Below are 16,718 nucleotides of genomic sequence, written 5' to 3' on the forward strand. Positions count from 1 at the left end.
GCCCTTCGGCTATTGCCCGACTGCCCACCTTACCAATCCGACCCTGGTGATGACAAGTAGATGTGCTGGTACAGTTATTGCCAACATTGGCTGGGGCAATGGGTAGTTTAAGCTGCAATTCTCCTGAAGAAGGCCTTGGCATTTAGGTTTTTACAAATTAAGCACTGGGACCGGCCCTGAATGCAGGGCAGGTCAGTAAAATACAGGACAGGTGGCAGCTCTACAATCACACCCCTTAAACCCAATGCCACTGCACCAGCTGCAGTAGTGCTTTCTACATCCCTGAGCATAGCGTTAATTAAAGCTCGGACTGAACCTCAGACCTCTCCTCTAAAGAGCTTTTTCGATCTGTGCACCTGTGTACACTTGACGTGCCCCGCCCACGAGCGCTGCATTTTGTGCACCTGTTTTCAAAGCGCTGTATGACTCTGCCCGAGGGCCGAGGGAGGCCCAGCTTGGCACAGCATCTACTCCGAGCACGGAGGCTCGACCGCAGAAAGAGTCAAAGGCCTCCTCGGTGAAAGGCCGGGCCCTCGAGGCCCTCGGAGGCCGGCGGGCAAACCTTGAACTTGAGTCACAGAGGGGAGGGGCTCCCGGGGGAGTGACTCAGGGCCCAGCCGCCTCTGTTCTTAATTGTATCATGGCCGGGGTTTCAAAGGGCGTGAATCATTCACTTGTCAGCGGGCTCCAGGGGCTGCTTTCAACAATAACACCTGCCCATCTCCTGGGCGTCGCGGTTCTATGAAGGAGGGGTTCGGGAGTACAGGAATTTGCAGATGGCGAGGGAACAGGTTCTCTTTGTGACATTGTTCTGACTGAAGGGGCTTTGACCGTATTAATGATTCATTTCCCCGCGTGCATTTCTTTAGTTACCCCTCGGCCTGCCCGCCCATTTCCAATTCAGTCACGTGACATCAGTTTATTTCCTGCTCCTTTAACATGGAACTTTCGCCGGATATTGTGATGCTTGTTCGTTGCTTAAGATTTGGTTGGTAGTAGGCCGACGTGGCGCGTGGGTGAAATCTTCCTTACGGTGGAGTAATCTTGTGTAATATCTACCGTATTACGCCAGTTACGCGAAATGCCCTAAAAATGACACTCTCATTACGCCACGTCATCTAACTTCAAATCCATTCTGGTAAAAATACTATTGCGGGAGTAGGGGAACAATGCAAATGAACAGAACACAAGATTCACAGCACTTGTGTTTTTTATGCGGAGGGTGACAAAATACTTGGTTTGTGGTTCATGCAATTTGCTTCATTTTTCTGAAATTTCACCAAATTACGCACATGGAAATTATGTACATTTTGCACCCATGTAGAGGGTGTCCTCAGGCCTCAACATAAAGTAGGTGGGAAGAGAATCATCTCACGTTCCTCTTGTGATACATTTCTTTTTCTCAAGGATTGAAGCACACCAGATGACCCCATGCCACTGGTCAGTTTTCAGTCATGGCTTTTCAACTCTCTCTTCTCCCGCCCCCGTCTTCTGTGCACTCTGGGGCTTCTGCAGTTCATATCACAATTTTAAAAGCTATTTAACACTCACACATCGTGATCTGATAAAGTTGAGCTGTACCGACTACATAACTCCATCAATTATCAGGTAGTTATATGAAGGGCCAGGGCTGAAACAGTGGGCATAGCTGCATGGAGATACCTGACAGCCATGTCGATGTCTCAAATAAGCAGTGAGGTGATCTCCCAAAAGCAAGGAATGCAGTAGATAGCTTCTCTAACTCTGACAAATGTAGTCATCTCCCGCAGACGAGGCTTGGAGCAGTTGTCTCTTCTGACTCGGATAACTTCTTCCCATTTAAGCAATGTGACGTTTGCTCACGACAAGGGCTGAAGGTGTTTCCTTAGGGTAAAGCTTCTTCTTCGTATTTGAATTATGGAATACTCTTCTTTAAAGGAATTAACTATTTGTATTTAGTAACTCAGTAATAATTATTTGGACACACACCAGGTGAGATTAAACATTCTTGTCTCTTGACTTGTACTGCCACAAAAAATTACTTTGAGGTCATTTTTGAGTGGGTTGGGCACCCTCTAAAGAACCGAGCTGAAGACAAAGATTTGTTTTCACAAATTATGGCTACAGTAATTATTTCAATTGGATAATATATTGTCTTTGAGAGACAAGCTGTGGTTCATGTATCATATGATCAAGACAGAGTAGCACTCAAAGTGCATGTAAGAGCCACACATGTAGCTAGATTCTGCCTATGCATTATCCACGGCCCAAATCTGCAGACCCTTACTCCAGAAGCTTCTGTTTCCCAGTTCTCTCATTGAATCTTTTGCATTCAAATACCAAATCAAAAGTTTGATCACAGTGCACAGTACAATCTCCAAATTCAATGGATTAGTATAGCACAGACGAGCAATAATGAAAGGGTAGACAGTCATTAAGAAACTGTGTGAACCTTTCAATGCACTGGTGTTGCCCTTCCAGCCTCCACCTACCATTCATGGGGTTCCATCGTTCTTTGGAGTTTTTTTCATATCAACCTGCAATATATGCTATCCACTATATGATCAAGATAAGTATACGTGAGGAAGTGTACATTTGCTATTCTTAGTTTCACATCTCCTTATATTGAGAATGTATCAAAAGTAGAGGTAAAAGTAGTAAATATACACTTCTAGCCATGTGGTTGCCTTGGCAATAGTTTGGAAGCAGATATTCTGTACAGGATATTATATTGTAAGTCAATAAAAAAGTGCTCCATATTTTGATATACAACCCCTTCTATCCTCATCTAAGTGACTGCTACTCCTGAGCTAACAGTCATTTGGACACTGTCTAGAGAAGAAAACCTACGCACCACTCATATGTCTGGATCCCTTTTCTGTTTAAGAGCAAACAGAAATAACACGCAAGAAACAGGCAGAAACATGAATGATTGCAGTAACGAACAAGTGGCCATGTCTTCATAGTCTATCAACAAGTTGAACTCATGGCACTAAGATGAATAGAGTTTGTTTTTATACACAGTATTCACATATTCAATTCACACTTTACTTTTGGTATGGTTTCAATTAACTAAGGACTAAAGAATTGGATACACGATTTAAACAGTAGGTGGCATGCAGCTAAGCAATTGTTTGGGTTTTCTATTTAAAGTTTTTTCTTTTTGTTTCAAGGTCTTAATAAAACATCTACCTTTTCATGCGAAGCTCATAATTACAAAGGAGTCACCACATCTCGAACAGCGACTGTGAAAGGTAAGCAAATTCCTCACTGTGTTCCATGTTCTTTCCAACTGCATGCTTCTAATTGGGTGAGAGACCTGAGAGACATCTGCAATACAGTTCGCCCTCTCGTAAATACTTCTTCTTGTTCCTGTCACTGTGGATGACTGTGTTGCTTCATATGTACCCTCAGGTACCAGTGAAGGTTGAAGAGAAAGAGGGAGAAGCTTTGTATAAGCTTATAGGTCCTAGTATGTCAGTAGTAAGGCGCATTCGTCTGTACACATGTAACATGTATTTTGGCTCACCTTCTGAAATTATGAAGGATTTAACAGTGTGAAGTCCAGTAAGAGATCATCAAAGCTTTCCAATTGGGTTTTCACCCCACTTACGGAATGAACTCTGCACAATTCATCAGGGGCGTAGCTTCAGGAAGGGGGTATTTGGGATATTACACCCCTTAGTAAATGTATTTTCTGATGACTAGTTGGGTACAGGTGCTTTAAGTTGGGTATGGTGGGATGTCTGTTGGAGCTCACCTGGGATTTCTGCATTCACACACTGACAAAAACCCTCACACTCTCTCTTATCTCTGTTTTGAAAGTCCTAAAAAATGTTGATTATTTTACAAAAGATTGTGTTCCTCTCACTTAGTACTCATACCAATCCGCATTTCTCTCCCTTTTGGCTGCCCCTTACAACCCTCTTATGCACCCTGCTTGGCATATAATGTATTTTAGCATTATATGCAAGCCTGTTTGAAGCTCACACCCTCTCCCCAATCGTATTGACCAAGCTACGTCCCTACAATTCATCATGTGATACACATACCGCAGCTATCCTCTGCGTGATAACAAACTGGTCTTGATATGGATACACCACTCTGCAACAAAAGTCACAATCATCCTACAATGACTCCAGTTGACTTCAGAAGTTGATAGATAGAGGAAGACGTGCTAGAACAGTTTAAGGCAGAGGTGAAAAAGGTAGGTTAGTGAACATTTCACTGAAGAAATATACAATAAATTTATGTACAAATATGATACATACACAGATACCAACACCAGCCCCCGCTCTATTAAAACTTAAAGGGCCAAGCCAGAGAAGAGTCAGTCATTTGACTCAAGTAAAGCATAATCAAGCCTGTATTACTTTACTTATCTCTAGTCCAGAGAGATAGAGAGAGTAAAAGTGTTCCCCTCAGTTGTGAGAAGACTTCTACCAGCTGTATCGAATGTAAAGGTGCGCCCAGTTGTGATTACCACTCATGGTTTGCAGTTTTCTGCATATGGGTTTTCATGTTAATATCAGGACATGTCTTTCGAAAGGACAAATAGATGAGCAACTTCCATTCCGTTTCAAATTATCAATAAACATGGTTTAAAGTGAATCAGTGAGAAAACAACACATCTATTTGGAGCTGTAGCTATCACTCTGGAGGAAATGGTGCCAGTTTGCGGGGAAATACTACACCAGGGTGCAAAAATAGGAGGAGCAGTTAACTGCTAATAATGGGTAAAACAATAACGTACACTTGCACAAGCCTTTGTTTGCGTAATGAAAACGTCACACGTTCCCTTATTCAAATGATAGTTTTAACAGCAGCCTCCTAGTAGGTCTGGTGTAGTGCGTCATGTGTCCTACTTTCCTTCACCAGACCAAAGGCAAATCTGAGCAGTAAAAAGGAATCTTGGGGCTTATTCACAAGCCCCTTGCCCCCACGTTACGTCACTTTTTCCCATTTTAAAGAGTAAATAAGTCCCCCTATTTTTTACCTGAACCCACATTCACCGAGCAGACCCAATGGATTTATCAGATCAGCCACAAAAACAGTCCTTACACTTGTACAAAAGCAGTGACCAACTTTCCGCCGCTGAGACAAAATAATTGCTAAGTGGACTATCAGCAAACACTTCTCAATCTCCAGTGGCCTTAGCAGCTCCATCTTTCAAAACAAGGCAATTCACGAGGACCTTGTGGCATTTACTAAAAAAGCTACATTTTGTAATCTTAAAAATAATCCTCAGTACTGAGCACCTATTTCAACTCAATTCGTGGTCTGCATCAAATTGGCCTGGTATGACTCTGTGGTAAGAATTGTATTCAGGCACCTGCTATTCAACAACAACCTTTTACTCAATGTGTTAGTGGCTCTGTCATCGCAAGACTCTAAAAGAGCTATATTTACCATAATTGCAAAATTCTGGCATAACCTCCCTCCATAAGGGACACAACTGTGACAATAGTGTGGTGCAGAAATCTGACCAGTTAACACCTAAATAAAGTCAATATAACTTGTGGCTGGCGGTCCAGTGCTTTTCATTGGGCAGATCTCTCTGATCCACTTACATATTAAGTCCTCATACCCAAAGTATATATTGACAAATCACAGACAGGCCGCGGATTGACACTTGGCAAACCTGAGGGTCCTCTTGGTTAATTCCTATGGACAGTATAATATTAATTTTCTATTTAAGGAAACACACAGGGCATATTAGAAGCCACAGTTAGATCAAGTGTTTCCACCATGGCAGACATATTTGGCACCATTTTATGCTCAGAATTTATCATGAAAGTGACTCTGGAAACCACTAGGCGAAGGCAGGAGCTGTTTGCCTGTCAACAGCACACCTAGAAAAACACATTCATTTGAGCCGCTAATATGAAAAGTGGATCTGTCGTTTAAGAGCCAGCCCTGGACTGCAACTGAGCCCTCACACTGGAAACACGAGTTCTCGCCAATATCTAATACTGCCTTTGTGTTTCAAGCCCGTGAAGGACGTTTAATGGGCTGGTTTAGTTCCACCGGATTAAGAAGCAGGCACATTCAGGTGACTCACGTCTTTCTCACTTCTCTGGTAGGTGGTGGTGGGGAGACGGTGCAAGGTCTGGCAGCTGTGCATTGAACCGTAAATAATCGGACCCCCTGACTCAACTGAGTCACACTCATAATTCAGTAAGCCACATTCCACCACACAAAGAAAGCATTCAGGGCTATCTTGTATGGGCGGGCCTCCTTTGGGTTGGGATGAATAAGACAATTCCCTTTGGGAAAGTTAAGCAAGATATGTTATCCCATTAAAACGATTCTGTGAGATAAGCATTCTTTTAGACTGAGACAATGCTAGATCTTCCTTTTCATGTTAGATTAAAGTGGCTTCACTTAGTGCCGTAGACTTGTAGGGTTTAGTTAGGATTCTGTTTAAAGTGAGGTCCATGAAAAACACTCAGTACAGATTCAACCTAGTCACTGCAAAAGTCCCTTTTCCTTGGTTGGATAGAAGAGGTCATCGCTTTAGCTAAGATGGGTGATTCAGACACCAAGGCTGATTCCTTAGCCTGCATTGGATAGTACAGATATTATCCTGGTCAAAAAAGTCCCAGGGATGGATGATTGTCTCTTATGAATACTGGGTGGATATGCAAAGCTCCCTACTGAGTTAATTTTGATGACAGAAGCCCTGAATACTGGGTCATGTAATCCAATCTTTTCCTGTTATGGATTAGTTCAATAAACTTGCCCCTCACTTATGCCAAGTTGGGGGATTTATACCCTCCCCTGGAATACGTTGGGTGTTATAAGCAATTCTTTAGCCTGACCTGGATGATATCTACTGTTTTTCAAAGTGAACTGGGTAAGAAAGTAGCCCCTGTAGACCTATTGGAGTAAGGTAAACTCCTCCTGCGTCTGACCTAGAAGTCATTTGCCCTCCGTTACATTGATCTATGCAATATATCTGTAATAGGTTAGGCTGAGTGGTATTGACCAACACACAGCTTCCCCTTGAGTTATTTTGAAAATGTAAGTCCTCCTTTAGAGACAGTTGTATGAATTTGCCATGTGTCCCATCTTCAACTGAGTTTGTTGAGATATGCTCATCCTGAAACAAAAATGTATGATATACATCCTCCCTAACAATGGGCAGGATAAAGCAGATCCTTATTGCAAACAAGTTGGATGAAATAGGTTGTACCTTAATTTGAGGTTGATGATATAGACAATCTCATTAGTTCAGTTTGATGTACTTCTATACTTTCATAGTTACTAAGATATGTATACTTTTGAGCTCAGATCAATGCAAAGGCTGTGCTCTGCCTAATGCTTGTTTTCTTTATTGAGTGGTGGAATCTGTATCACAGAATATAAACTTTATGATCTTTTTCTGCAGTGTTTAGGGCTGGATCCAGGCATTTATTAAACCTAATTTCATATTTCACTATGTTTTCAGATTTATGCAAACCCTTTTACAACACTTGGCACTTCATTCTCTATTATTTGATTCCCAAAAAACGATGCAATAACATAAGCCCCATGCCTGAGAGGTTTCTACTTAAGCCAATATTTATTGTTTCTGTAAATTTGGGCATGGTCCTGTGAATTGTAGACACCCATAAGGCCCGAGGACTACTATTGCAGTCTTACAGATGGTCACCAGTGCCTTTTTCATATAAATGTAGATCTTAAAACCTTATCTTCTCTCTCACTTAGTGATGCCCAGGAAACCTCAGAATCTGCAGCTGGTGTCTCGGACCTCAACTACACTAGAGATCTCCTGGGAGCCGGGGTCTGGTGGGGACTACCCAATCTACCTCTGTACCGTGCAGGTAAGCAGATACTCGATTAGCCTAGCAGGGACTTGAGGAAGTATGGATTTGTTTGTGAGGTGGTCTTTTTATTAATCTGTGGTCATATAATGTAGGCATTTTACTGGAGCTTGTAGAGGAAACGTGAAGACGGTCATCCCAGTACAAGTGTCTTTCATATGAAATTGTGCATGTGAAAGATGCCTCAAGTGAGCAGAGGCACAGATTCAATAGCAAATGAAAAGCACACCCTACCCTAAAACAGCTCTAAGCACAGGGACCCTTTCATGTAGGACAGACATGGATCTGCAAGGATGGCTCAGTATATTTGTGTAGGGTGCGTGTAATGGCAGACCCAGAAGTCTCAGTTGTCTAGACGTTGGCACGTCCCAACTCCAGGCAATACACCATCTTAATGGAAAAAGTATCATTACGAGAGGCTTCAATCCTTTGAATTCCTCTTGACTGCCATATTGAGTGGATGATTCTATTTGGATTCTAGCTCAAGTGTAATTGTACTCCTTCAGATTGTAGGTGTGCTGGTCCAGTCAGCACCATGCACGAACCATGCATCATTGGGCCGGAAGTAGTCATGCACGGAATTCTGTGGACATTCACTGTGCATCCCAAATTCTTTCCTTCAGTAATCAATCCATTAAGCCAATCTCTATCATGTAAAAGGTGAAATGTTTTGAGAATGTCCACATCCCACCAACCATAAAAAGTATTACATCTCTTGGTTCCACTTGGCATGGATGTGACCTTGAAGGGGTGGTCTGTGCCTGCAACATTACAGAGTGAACACACATGGTTTGTTCTGACACATGGTGAAATGCATCGCTAACAAAGGTGATGTGGCTGGAACAGTGGCTTAGTGTACTAATGGAACCACTCTAGGGACCTGTGTTTGACCTCATGGCCACAGCTTAAAATCCTGGTGGGTCAACTCAGCCTTTCATCCTTCTAAGTTCGATAAAATAGGTACCATTGGGTATCAATGAACATCTGTTATTCAACACCAGTATACCCTTGGGTGAATGTGTGCTTTACAAAAACACATTTTATGTTTTATGTGGCCTACATGCATAGCTGGCTATGTCTCACATAAGCCGGGATTTTTGACCGACTGGCAGGTTTATGGCAGTACCGGTCACTTAACTGCCCCAGGCATCTGTCACTGTCAGGCCTGACTTAAGTACTTGGAATGTGTTAAAGTAGAGGGTGATTACTGACGAGGTAAAGTGGTGTCAGGTCATCATTTTGGGATTTGTGGGGATCAGCGCAAATGGCAGTTCCAGATTTTCAACTCTGCAGTAGCACAGAGGTCAGAGGGCATGTCCTGAATACAACTGACAATGCTGCTAAATATTTTGTTCTTGCTGATAGAATGTTTGCCAATTGCTATTGTGTTTTTATTTTTAACTTGAATTGAGGTCTCAGCTTTTGGCGGTGCTGGGGAAGTGAGTGTGAATATCCGTGCGAGATCTCAAAATGTGTCTGATAAGCTACAGAAAGGAGAAAGAGGGAAGAGAAAGAACAATTTATAACGACCACAAATAGCATGAATATGGTGGACATATCCAGCGCTTTAAATGGAAAATAGAAGTTTGTGACAAATGCTGGTACTCTCTAATTAAAAGTATTACGTCTGGCTTGAGAAGTGCCGGGACTTTCCCTCTCAAAATAAAAAAGTGCCGGTACTCCCTACCGCAGAGTGCCGGCCCATTTAAAGCAATGTATATCTCAGCAAAATGCTCCCGCCCCACCCGAAGCAAAGCGACCTTCTCCCTGGCTGCCCCAGTTTTGATGGATGCTGGTGAATACTTCTTAAGGTACAGCCAGTCCTCCTTGGTCAAGGGATAAAGAGAATAGAAGGAGGTTCTTGAGACGAGAGGCTGCATGGCAGCACACTGCACCCACGGGGCTTTATGCAAGGGTAGGTTTGCTTACCAAGGTCCTCTAAATCACATTTATTTGAAATGTTATTGAAATTCATCATACAAAAATGCTTATAAATACATTACTGAAAATATTGATAACAAAGTACTGGGAGAAGAAGCAGAACATAAGAAGAGACAGAGTAGGGAGCAATGGAAATGTATTTATTTACAGATTTATACAGCGCAAACTCCGCCCAAGGGCATGGGAGCGCTTTATACGAGCACCAGTTACATTACACAAGGTTGCACTCATTTTTTAGTCACGGCAGATTAAGTGATGTGCCCAGAATCACAGGATGTTGAGTTGATGCCGAGACTCAAACCTGGTTCCCCAGTTCCATTGTCAGCAGCTCTGGGTGTAATACCACATACTCGAGCTACTGTAGTTTAATGAAATCACTGAAATCTTCTTTCTGCTGGGTCCACACAACATTCTTCTAAAGCCCCCCTCTGCTGCCCACTCCCCATAGGTGCTGGAAGTAGAGGTGCTGGGGGAACTGTAGCCGTCCAACTATAACCATGATGGAGTTCCGAAGATGAATGAGCAATAAAGATTCCTTTACATTTTGTTTTTCCTTTGCCACATTTCATAGACAAAGGTCAAATGTCAAGAGAATGTGGCCTAACAGTTAGACCGGTCGGCATCGAAGCGGGGGAACCTAGTTCGAGTCTCGGCCGGGATGCTCAACATCCTGTGATTCTGGGCAAATCACTTAATCCCCCGTGCTTAACAAAATGAATGTATCTGTCTGTAGCACAACTGGTTCTCATGTAAAGCGCTCTGATACCTTCGGTAGGGTTCTCGCTATATAAAACAAAACAAAAAAGCTATGTCTTCTGACTGCTTATTCTTTTAATACGGGGATTAGTGTTTACAATTCCTTTGACTTTGCAGTGAGTGAAAGAAAAGTAAAGTGAACAGACAATCATGCTGCAGTACAGGAAGTGTGAAAGGAAAGGCTGTAGGATGTCAGTTTTTTTCTAACACGGAAACATTTAAATACCTATCAATGAACTTTACAAATATTTCAGAATATTTCAATAGATAAGAAAGAACACATTACCCACATTTTATTGTCATTCCAATATGTGAGGGAAACAAATATTTTAAAAGGATCAAAATAAATTAAGAGACATGAATTGGCGATGTGAAAATGATAAATGTTTGTAGAAATCTGATTTCTACATATTATTATTCAGGCACTTTACATTTGTATCAGTAAAACTACAAGTCAGTGCGAATTTTATGTCCATTTCAATGGAAAACGTGCTGTCTGTAAATGAGAGTGTACTAACACACTATGTTTCAGTAATATATTTGCAACAGTGTGTTCCAAAATACTCCAGTAGCTCTCAATTCAACTAACAGACTAACATGTCCACCGCTCCAATTAATTTCATATTTCCCTATACCAATTCCACTAATCATGTTTGGGTTCCAGAGTAGCGTGCTACTCACCGAAAGCGCTTTGTCATGTTATCAGGGGTAGCAAGCACCATATAAATGCAAACCCTTCCCTCTTCTATCCCTTCACTATCCTTTTTCATTCCAAATAACAAACTCACATGTCCACCACATATGCAAGGATTTAGGGCCATATGTATCAAGCAAATTCGCATTCTTAAAGGCCGAAATTCGCAGAATTTTGGCCTTTGCGAATGGGAATTTGCTAAATGGTATGTATAAAGCAAAATCTGGTGCAAAACAAAGAATCGCAAAATTTGCGATTCCTTATTTTGCAATTGCATTTAAGGAATCGCAAATTTTGCGATTCCTTAAATGCAATGTATGAAGCAAAAAAAATTTGCAAAACGTCCCTAAGGAATGCGAATTCCTTGAAAAATGCACATTTTTGCATTTTTCAAAGTGCCATGTGACGCACATACATGCCCTTAGGGCATGTATGTGCGCCACATGTGCACCCATGCATATTTCAGGGTGTCCTTTGGACACCCCTGCACCCTTGAAATTATTCTCAATTTGCGATTAGCAAATTGCGAATCGCAATTTGAGAATAACTTCCCATTCATTCCTATGGGCCTTCCTGCCCATAGAAATGAATGGGAAAGTATTCCTTAAATGCGATTCGCAATTTGCGAATTGCAATTAAGGAATTTTAAGAAATCGCAAAAAAATGCGATTTTGTACATACATACCTATTTGCGATTCTCAAATAGCGCTTTCTTAAAAATCGCTATTTGAGAATCGCAAACCAGGTTGATGATACATATGGCCGACACTAACTAAATATGTTTAAAATGATTGAGGAACAGAAAGGCACTTCAATTGTACCTTTTAGCTTATATCTATGGGATTGTTGAAGAAGAATGAAATAAGGTGGTGGGTATGTGTCTTGTGTGGGTGAATATTGTGTGAAGCTTATATATGAATAAATAGTCTACCTTTTGGTGATATGCAAGCTGTCCTTGTAAAACCATTGGTAGAATTACGGGTGGTAAAAACTCCACATCACTCACTGTTCCCTGTCATTAGAAGAGTAACTTTAAACTACCAATACATGTGATCTCTCAAGACCCTGACTCAACACGGCCACTTTGTTCTGGGGTGAGGTCTGTGAATAAAGAAGTATTTTCCAGTTAGTGACATCACAGGCTGAAGTAGACAGTGACTAGAAAGGGTAATTAGGTTGTTAATGTATTTTGTGAAAAAAGTAGGGAGGGGAGACTGATTCCAGGTGTACAGGGATTAAGCCATGGAAATATTGCTTTCAAGTGGCATCAAGTGATGCCTTCGTGAGAAAGAGTAACCTCATTCCACGTGCTGAAATGTGGAAACATGTTACTCTATCATCATTATCAAAACTGCTGCTCCCGCTGAGATAAAAGGTCCGGTTTCCAGCAAAATGGGAACAACAGCCCTGAATCTTTAATTGCAGACGACAAATTGATCTAAAGTTGAGGCAAGTGATTCTGAGCAGGATATAACAGTGCTCAGAAAACGGGATATTGTGGGTGGCATGGATTTGTACAAAGATTCTCCACACGTTGACTTTAAATTGCCTGATGACCGCACCATCCAAGATGGCGTGGGTACTAGCCTTTCCGTGGAACTACAGTTCCCAAACAGTGGGGAGGAGAGAGGGCCTCACCTACGCAGCATGGTTGCATTCTCCACTTCATTCTTCAACCCGGGAACAACAGCTGTAACCAAAGTAATGCATCACTCATGCTTAGAGCCGGGCAGATGTTGGACCATCTGGTAGCCACATGCTGGGTTTATAAACTATAATATCCTCTGTTCTTGGCCAGTTTCCTGGACATGGTTTGCAGTCGTGGCTTCTAGCATTGGTCACTCTGTAGCATCAAGTATTTTGCATGGTGCATTGCTCAATATATATTTTCCAGTTGCTGAGTCAGACAAAACTTCTGGGATAAGAGGGTTGAACGGGGAACAAAGCACAGGAGGATTAGCCACATTTCGATATCTGCTCTTTTCAAGCTTCAAATCACTTTTAGTAGCTGGCTGCTATGTGGCTACTGCAAAGATACATGTACCATGGGAGAGAATGTGGCCTAATGGCCAGAGCCTTGACCTTGAAGCTGGGGAACCGGGTTTGAGTCTCGGAAGGGACGCTCAACATCCTGTGATTGTGGGCAAATCACTTAACCTCCCATGCCTAACAAATTGGATGTGTCCGACTGTAACGCAACTGATGCTCATGTATAAGTGCTCTGATACCTTCGGGTCGAGTTCTCGCTATATAAAACTCCAAAACAAAAATATGATGCAGAGTCTCCTCTGTTTGGTAACAAACACTGCTGTCTTTTGTGGGGGACTAACCTATTCCCTCTGTTCTTGTCATTTCTGATTATAATCTTTCAGCAGTACCTTGATATAATACCATGTGTGTGCAGATGTAGTTCATCTTGTGTGAGTGATTCAAGAATAAAGGATTTGTGAAACATCCGTTTGGAAAAGGATCATAGACACAGAAGAGAAGTGCTGTTATAGTGTGTGATACAGCAAGAGGAGTCTGATTGAGCATACGGTGGCATGTGAAGAGGAGAAAAGCATCCAAGGTGTACACAATGAAGCCGGACACTGAAAGCGAGGTCTCTGGGGATTGGTGTAGTGGTGGACTGGTGAAAAGATTGATGAAAAATTAACATCAGTCTCTGAAATTGAAGTGAGGAGATTAGGCTGGTAGGGTGAAAGTACTTGAAGAAAGGCTCCAGTTATGAAGCTGGTTGAGATCCAGGCAGTTTGAGAGAGATGCAGAGAGAGTGCTCAATACCAGCCACTGAGCGGAGTGTGCTAAAGGTGCGAAGTGAGAGCCGGCAAGGAATGATCATGTGCAGGGTGTATTAATGAGGAATTTATTTATTTTTATTTATTTTAAAAATTTATAAAGCGCAGCATATACCCGTGGGTGTCTTGGCGCTATGACTTAGCTGACGATCTCTAATTGAGCATGTGTCTACCTTAGAAAGATTGTCCTGAGCAGTTTATTGGTCAAATAACCAGGTTTTTACCAATTTTCTGAATTGGAATAGCGAGGGTGCCAATTTGAATTCATTTGGAAGCATGTTCCAAAGTCTGGCTGCAGAATTGGTGAAACATCTGTCGCCCCATGTAACCGTCCTGGTACGTGGCACAACCAATAGATGTCTCTGTTCAGATCGTAAGGATCTTTCCGGTAGGTAGTAGAAGAGTTTCTGTTTGAGAAATGCTGGTCCATGACCTTTGAGAGCTTTATAGGTGAGACACAAGGTCTTGAATCTGATGCGATTTCTCACCGTTAACCAGTGGTAGTTCCTTATCACTTGCTTGGTGGACTGAAATTTGGGAATGCCAGCTAATAGCCTTGCGGCCGCATTTTGAATAAGCTGCAGTTTGGCCACCACCCGTGCCTGAGCATTTACAAATAATCCGTTGCAATAATCAAGTGATGAGAGTACTAAGGAGCTCACCACTGTTTTCCTTGTACTCTCAGGAAGATAGGGCAGGATTTTCCTAATAACTGAGAAGAATGTGGGGCATGTGTGGGTCAGAAGTGAGCACCTATCCCGGTAGAGGCTGGTGGTTCCTCAAGCAGCTTGGTTTAGCAGAGAACTAGAGGCTGCCGATACTTATGGATGAAGTATGGGATTTCAGGATTTCTCTGTTCAGCATTGAACGGTGGTCACCAGCTTCACGGGGCCACAGCACTCTAGAGCAGCATTGCTCAGCGTTTGGCTAAGGTTGTGTTTTGCATGATGTGTGATTGGGAAAGAGTAATACTTTTTGCATTAATATCTGTTACACTTCTCGCAGAGGGCAGAATCATGACTCTAAGAGAGATATTTACATGTGGAAATAGAAGTCGGATGCGAATGGTGAAATGGAGGACAGAACTGAAGGAGTGCTTCACATGCTTGTTGCACTTGAATAAAAAGGTTTGGATGGCCAGGTTTTGATAGCATGAAGTTGTGTCCCTAAAGTGAGAGAGATTAAAGTGCTTGAGATATAGTTTTGTATTCATGTTTAAGTATTGACAACCAAATCTCCCTGAAGAAGAGCCTGTTAGAGCTTGAAATGCATCTTATTCATGATTGCTGGAGAAGAATTTAGTTGTAAATTCCAATTTAAAAATGTACTTTTAAGTATGAACAACTTGTGGTATCGCTGAATGAAGTTTTAAGCAATTAGAATAAAAAACTTTGGAGGCATGTGCTCTTATACAACTGTTCGCCATACCGAAGAAAAAGTATACCTTTCAAGGATTCCAATTGAATTGTCGTTCGGCTCTCTTGTTTTTCTGCAAACCTTATGCCTAATAGTGTCCTCAAGTGTGTTATGGTGCAACTTCATCAACTTCTCTATTAAACATGTATACCATCTCCTGCCCGTTAGATAAACATCTGCAGCAGTTGCTCTGTTACAAGTCCCTTTAAGGTGCATGAGTGTTCTTACCCTATGGGAACACCCAGAGATGTGCACCAATCGGTTGCTCATGTAGCTTGAAGAAATTCAACAAGGGTCTCCACCCCAAAATAAGTGTATGGAAAGAAGTTGTGAGTTTGCAAATTACCTGGAAAGAATGTCCATATTTTAGATTCAGCAACTGCAAACATGAAACTCAGACTCATTTCTGACAACCAACACCCGAGGTAATCGCCTCATGTCTGGGATAAAACTATACAATTCATTTTTGTGTCTTTGTACATTGTCCATTTTTACTGCTAATATATCCATGGAGTTTGAACGAAAAGACAACGCCTGTCCTTCTACAGGGTTCAAAATGCCATTTGCTTTAGGATCTTTGCTGTGCATGGGATTGCGTTGTAGACAATTGGTGCCATGGACTGTCCATTGCTGCAATATTACAGGGAAATGAAACCGTATTTTTTATGCTTCACGTGTTGATTTAGTGATGCTGCTGTTTGCCTCCAGTTTCCAGTACTTATTGATGGCCCAATGAAGAGAACTCCGGATTGGAGCCTTCGTGATTTGTACTTCTTCAAATGTCAGATAGGTTTTGCTTTCCAATTCCTGGGGAGTTCCTCAGGCACTATAAAGCAGAACTTTAAGTCTATTATTGCAAAAAAAGGAGGAAGAAAAAGTGTCTTTCAGCACATACAACTTCTGCTTTTGCACGTGTTTGTGACCTTAATTGTTTTCAAGAATGAATTCCTTGTGAAACCACTCTCTTTCCTGCCTTCCACCGCTGCCCCTGCCCACTCAATCCTTTTCTTTCTTTCCTTCCGGAAAAAAAGGCCACGCGCCCTCACACCGACCTAAGCCACGTGCCTCACCACAAGATATACAACCAGAACCTCAATGTCCCACCCTTCAGTCACGTGATCGACGGCCTGGCGCCATTCACCATCTACAACGTCCGCCTGTCCTGCCGGAGCAGCCAGGGTGTCTCCCACTGGACTGACTGGGTGCCCCTAACCACTCAGGAAGGAGGTAAGCACAACAAGTTTTAAAGATGACTAAAGAAGTGTTTTAGGAGGTGGGGGGAGTAAAAATGGACAACTTAAGTTTTCC

At 42.2% G+C, this 16,718-nt stretch overlaps 1 protein-coding gene across 1 annotated transcript in view; it reads left to right on the top strand.

Annotated features, from left to right (window-relative positions):
• AXL (AXL receptor tyrosine kinase) overlaps positions 1 to 16,718 on the top strand; it is a 225,797-nt gene that overhangs the window by 144,728 nt on the left and 64,351 nt on the right. Inside the window, exons 5-7 of the mRNA XM_086938617.1 lie at positions 3,153 to 3,233; positions 7,690 to 7,805; positions 16,442 to 16,637. Of these exons, the coding sequence (XP_086794743.1) occupies positions 3,153 to 3,233; positions 7,690 to 7,805; positions 16,442 to 16,637 (393 nt within the window). The remainder of the gene's footprint in view (positions 1 to 3,152; positions 3,234 to 7,689; positions 7,806 to 16,441; positions 16,638 to 16,718) is intronic.

Source organism: Lissotriton vulgaris, chromosome 9, assembly GCF_964263255.1.
Source record: "Lissotriton vulgaris chromosome 9, aLisVul1.2, whole genome shotgun sequence".
Taxonomy (NCBI): domain Eukaryota; kingdom Metazoa; phylum Chordata; class Amphibia; order Caudata; family Salamandridae; genus Lissotriton; species Lissotriton vulgaris.